A 5,774-nucleotide genomic window follows, 5' to 3' on the forward strand; every position below is an offset into this window, starting at 1 on the left:
TTTGAGGGGGGGGGAGGGGGGGGGCATATTTGACTATTACAAATAGGATGACCATTGTGGCTTTTCCTGGAAGAGCTAAATGAGGCATAAACTGTAGATCTAATGTTTTGTTTTTAGACCGAAATGCTCAAAGCTGGTTTCGCTTGCTGTAAGGAAACTAGAAATCTGCCATTCGCGGCTTCGAAAAATTGATTATTAGTTTCAGTATCACGTATGAGTCAACAAAGACGTTTCAGTATAGCAACATTAAGTAGTAAATTATGTAATAAATTATTGCAATGAACTAAAAATCTCCTCTCCTCTGACCACATTTCTCAAGACACTTTACAAAGTACAATAGTTATAAAGGTCCAAGTGAGCAATACCTGCTATATATTTGGGGGGGGGGGGGGGGGGGGGGGTGTAAAACTGTAAACTTTTCGCGTACCTGGAGCGGGTTTTGCACAATCTTCATCAACCAAGCCATCTCCGTCATCATCTGCAAAAGAAAGGTAGCGTAGTGTCACATTAGAATCAAAGTTCTCAATGTCGAAATATGAATAAAATATGTTCCACTACCCGAAGGAAGATCAGGTCTCACAGATGTTTGTATTTGTCCATGAACACTGCAATATACATGGTCATTACTGTATAAATATTTTCGTTCTAGCGTAACTTGCATATTTTAAAGTCACTCTCTTTGTACGAAATAACACTCTTTTTAGGAAAAACACGAATGTCAAAAAGGCGTTATTGACATGCATTTAATATGCGACGATTTGCTAGTTATTCAAAATTAGCATTGACTCGTGAATGTCATATAGTCAAAATGCAGTATTCTAAAACAAGTTTGAGTCGATGCTCTAAATACTTCAAACATTGTTTTCCACTGCCTAAATCTTAAAAATGCTAGAGAGTTGTATCAAAATGTCCGAGTTTATCACATGCTAAGTGAATTAACTACAGCACTGGATTGTATGGTATTTATGCTGTTGTTTTTTTAATTTTATCATATACATATGTCTATCTTTTACCCAAATATCTAACACTGAATTTTAATGTAAACACCATTTCTACGACGTCACAGATTAAGCAACAGAATGTGACGCGTACCACATGTGTGATGGCCACATGCTTCCTTGCAATATCTCAGTTTAGCTGATGTGTTAACGAACCCTCGAAGCTTAATACAACAGATTTCTGTGGACAATTTTAGATGTAGAAAAAAAATGAATGAAAATTCCTCGGTATAGTGAAATCCTTAGTAAGAGTACCACATGAAGTTCGCACGTGTAAGTCACGTGATCATCTCGTTACTAACCTGCTCCGCCATTGGCTGACGTACAGAGCTCCTCGTCTATCAGGCCGTCACAGTCGTTGTCCAAACCATCACCAACCACAGACGTAGAGTTAACACATACCTGTAATTATGATAACTTATATTCACTTATACCTAGTATACCCTATCTACATAGCAGCGTGTCTGGTATTTCTGTTGATCCCATGGCGGGGGAATAATTCAAATCGGGAGATAATAAAATAGTAACGTTTAGACCAGAAACTCTTTCAAGGATATTATTTGATATATATTGTCCTCGCTGTCGGGAAACAAATAATTGTGTTCCACGTCTGTAATAGCAATAAGTATTTAATGATATCGTGATAGATTGTTAGGCCACCCTTGTCATCATATGGAACACAGAGGTGATACATTTTACTATATTTCTAATAAGCCCACATTTTAGGGAAATAAATAAGGGAAACGCGAGTACGACAGGTAAATACAATGTTTAATTTCAAAGATCACGTGCTCTCAATAAACCCCTTTCAGATATGCTTTTAAATAAGGCATTATTACCTTTATCGCCGCCAGTGGTTAATTTCAAAGATCACGTTCTCTCAATAAACCCCATTTAGATATGCTTTTAGATCAGGTATAATTACCTTTATGTGAAACCAATCCTAGCATTTGGCGATACGGTCAAATATAAAAGCAATGCTTACAGTGTTGATTGGGGCCATGCGCATGCCTGTTGTAAATCCGTATGTCTCGTAATTTGCTTGGCCGTATAAATAGCCACCGAATATGGAGATGGTAGAGGTGTGCCGAACCGTGTGGGAGCCGTGACTAACGGCCACGTATCCAGCAACGTATTCGGTTCCACTGATACTATTATACGTGGTAGATGGAAACACGTCACCGTCCAGTCGGAGTCCGTCCTTCTGGGATTCTTTCACCACAAACATGAAGTAGTTATTATACGACCCCTATAACAGAGTCAATAACACTTGAATGAAGATAGGATTATAATGAGGTACAATGTTCGCACTACATTAGAAGTTACATAAATGCTTAATCAAAATCGTTGCTTATAAGGAGGTTATATTTTGTTCACAATGACAACTATTGTTTCAAACTCGTGTCAAAGGCAAGATATATAAATTAAAACACATAACCCCAGATACGTTAAGTTTGCAAATTCTGGATTGTGACAGGGTGATGTTATGGGTGGGAGGGGGTAAACATCTGACAGTCATTTCTCATAACCGTCTACGGTTGAAGAATGAACGCCTAAATATGTGTCGGGTGTCTTATTTGCGGTTGTAGCCGAAATAAGGGCGTAAAATTTACAAACCAGAACAGCGAACGGACGGAATTTTATCGATTCAAACTAAAATTACATCGCAAGATGTCATTTATATGGAATGCTTCCGTTGTGAATGACTTTAAACAATTATTTCATNTTTTTTAATTTTATCATATACATATGTCTATCTTTTACCCAAATATCTAACACTGAATTTTAATGTAAACACCATTTCTACGACGTCACAGATTAAGCCACAGAATGTGACGCGTACCACATGTGTGATGGCCACATGCTTCCTTGCAATATCTCAGTTTAGCTGATGTGTTAACGAATCCTCGAAGCTTAATGCAACAGATTTCTGTGGACAATTTTAGATGTAGAAATGAATGAAAATTCCTCGGTATAGTGAAATCCTTAGTAAGAGTACCACATTAAGTTCGCACGTGTAAGTCACGTGATCATCTCGTTACTAACCTGCTCCGCCATTGGCTGACGTACAGAGCTCCTCGTCTATCAGGCCGTCACAGTCGTTGTCCAAACCATCACCAACCACAGACGTAGAGTTAACACATACCTGTAATTATGATAACTTATATTCACTTATACCTAGTATACCCTATCTACATAGCAGCGTGTCTGGTATTTCTGTTGATCCCATGGCGGGGAAATAATTCAAATCGGGAGATAATAAAATAGTAACGTTTAGACCAGAAACTCTTTCAATGATATTATTTGATATGTATTGTCCTCGCTGTCGGGAAACAAACAATCGTGTTCCACGTCTGTAATAGCAATAAGTATTTGATGATATCGTGATAGATTATTAGGCCACCCTTGTCATCACATGGAACACAGAGGTGATACATTTTACTATATTTCTAATAAGCCCACATTTTAGGGAAATAAATAAGGGAAACGCGAGTACGACAGGTAAATACAATGTTTAATTTCAAAGATCACGTGCTCTCAATAAACCCCTTTCAGATATGCTTTTAAATAAAGCATTATTACCTTTATCGCCAGTGGTTAATTTCAAAGATCACGTTCTCTCAATAAACCCCATTCAGATATGCTTTTAGATCAGGTATAATTACTTTTATGTGAAACCAATCCTAGCATTTGGCGATACGGTCAAATATAAAAGCAATGCTTACAGTGTTGATTGGGGCCATGCGCATGCCTGTTGTAAATCCGTATGTCTCGTACTTTGCTTGGCCGTATAAATAGCCACCGAATATGGAGATGGTAGAGGTGTGCCGAACCGTGTGGGAGCCGTGACTAACGGCCACGTATCCAGCAACGTATTCGGTTCCACTGATACTATTATACGTGGTAGATGGAAACACGTCACCGTCCAGTCGGAGTCCGTCCTTCTGGGATTCTTTCACCACAAACATGAAGTAGTTATTATACGACCCCTATAACAGAGTCAATAACACTTGAATGAAGATAGGATTATAATGAGGTACAATGTTCGCACTACATTAGAAGTTACATAAATGCTTAATCAAAATCGTTGCTTATAAGGAGGTTATATTTTGTTCACAATGACAACTATTGTTTCAAACTCGTGTCAAAGGCAAGATATATAAATTAAAACACATAACCCCAGATACGTTAAGTTTGCAAATTCTGGATTGTGACAGGGTGATGTTATGGGTGGGAGGGGGTAAACATCTGACAGTCATTTCTCATAACCGTCTACGGTTGAAGAATGAACGCCTAAATATGTGTCGGGTGTCTTATTTGCGGTTGTAGCCGAAATAAGGGCGTAAAATCTACAAACCAGAACAGCGAACGGACGGAATTTTATCGATTCAAACTAAAATTACATCGCAAGATGTCATTTATATGGAATGCTTCCGTTGTGAATGACTTTAAACAATTATTTCATAAAGTCAAAAAAGCAATAAAAAAATTGAATTTGATTCTACTATATACCTTAAGGTCTTGTTTACATAAGACGCAAAATGTGAAGTTACCTGGGAATATTTCGGCGTGGCGAACGTGTAATCTGCAGCGAACTGTTCGATAGGCGGAATAATCATCATCATCGGATCAGATTCCTCGCCACTACTCTGCTGACTCAAACAAAATTGCACCAAAAGAACTGGTTTGTCTGAAGTAATTTTGCAGTAAGCAGTAGAAGGGATTTCCTTTTCAACCATATCACCAGCGTTAGTGATGGTAAAAGTTTCGGTATAACCGCCTGTAATTGTCACTGTTGTGGAGCTCTCACTCGGTATGAACCGGAAGTAGTCACCAACTGTCCGCAACGGGATGGGAACTGTGATAAAGTTCTTGCCCCAGGAATCGATCCTCGTCAGTTGTTCTACTAAATGATCGGAACTTCCCCCCGACCCGATCTTTGTCTTCTTGTTGCCACTGAATACAGCAATGTTTTTGTCAGCGACGATCATGGTGCCGCTAAGATCGCCGGTGCTGTAGAATTGAAACGTATCGTATCTGTCCATTGAAAGTGAGAAGGAATCTCCGGAGAAGTAGTAGTCACTGTCGTAGTAGACGTAATCGCTATTGCCGATTGCTGACCCAAGGGTCACCGTTACTGAGGTGGAGTCATTTACGGCAGCAATCAAGATCTCGCACTGTTGTGATGGGGGATAGTAGGTGATGGCGAGGTATTCCTTACCAAGGACGTCGGTGGGAAGACCGAGAAAGGCATCACACGAATACGTTTCCTTGTTGACCCCATAAATCACAACTTCATCATCCGCGCTGATCAATATACCCTTGGAATCCATGTTCGTCCCCGACATACGAATCAATGGCGAGAACGACAACTCTTTAACAACACCAGCAGTAACGGTGAAGCTCTCGCTGATTCCCGCGGAAGTGTAACGAGGAGCTGAGATTTGAACGTTGACAGTGGTTGTTTTGGTTGTCGTAACGAAGAGCTCCACGTCAAAGTTAGCCGCGATATTTTCCATGTAGCCGATGATGAACTCTGTACCTGCATTGTCAGGTGCACCTGTAATTTTGTAACGCTTGTTAGTATTTATTTTTATAAAGTATTTATAAAATATGTACATTATCTTTGTACAGACCTTAGATAAAATTTTACCAACTAAAAATGTTGTTATAATCTAAAACAAAACAGCGAGAACCATTACACGTGAAAGTTTTCCAATCAAAAGTTAAAGCAATCAGTGACCAACCATGACGTGACGTCAAATCATTTTGACG

The 5,774-nt window shown here is 39.2% G+C and overlaps 1 protein-coding gene across 1 annotated transcript in view; it reads right to left on the reverse strand.

Annotated features, from left to right (window-relative positions):
• LOC110451748 overlaps positions 1-5,620 on the reverse strand; it is a 44,194-nt gene extending 38,574 nt beyond the window's left edge. The window contains 6 exon segments of the mRNA XM_021499917.1: positions 428-478; positions 1,301-1,400; positions 1,984-2,210; positions 3,045-3,144; positions 3,725-3,988; positions 4,553-5,620. Of these exon segments, the coding sequence (XP_021355592.1) occupies positions 428-478; positions 1,301-1,400; positions 1,984-2,210; positions 3,045-3,144; positions 3,725-3,988; positions 4,553-5,620 (1,810 nt within the window).
• Positions 5,621-5,774: the final 154 nt, after the last annotated feature.

The sequence above is a fragment of the Mizuhopecten yessoensis genome, unplaced genomic scaffold, assembly GCF_002113885.1.
Source record: "Mizuhopecten yessoensis strain PY_sf001 unplaced genomic scaffold, ASM211388v2 scaffold6169, whole genome shotgun sequence".
In the NCBI taxonomy this organism is placed as follows: domain Eukaryota; kingdom Metazoa; phylum Mollusca; class Bivalvia; order Pectinida; family Pectinidae; genus Mizuhopecten; species Mizuhopecten yessoensis.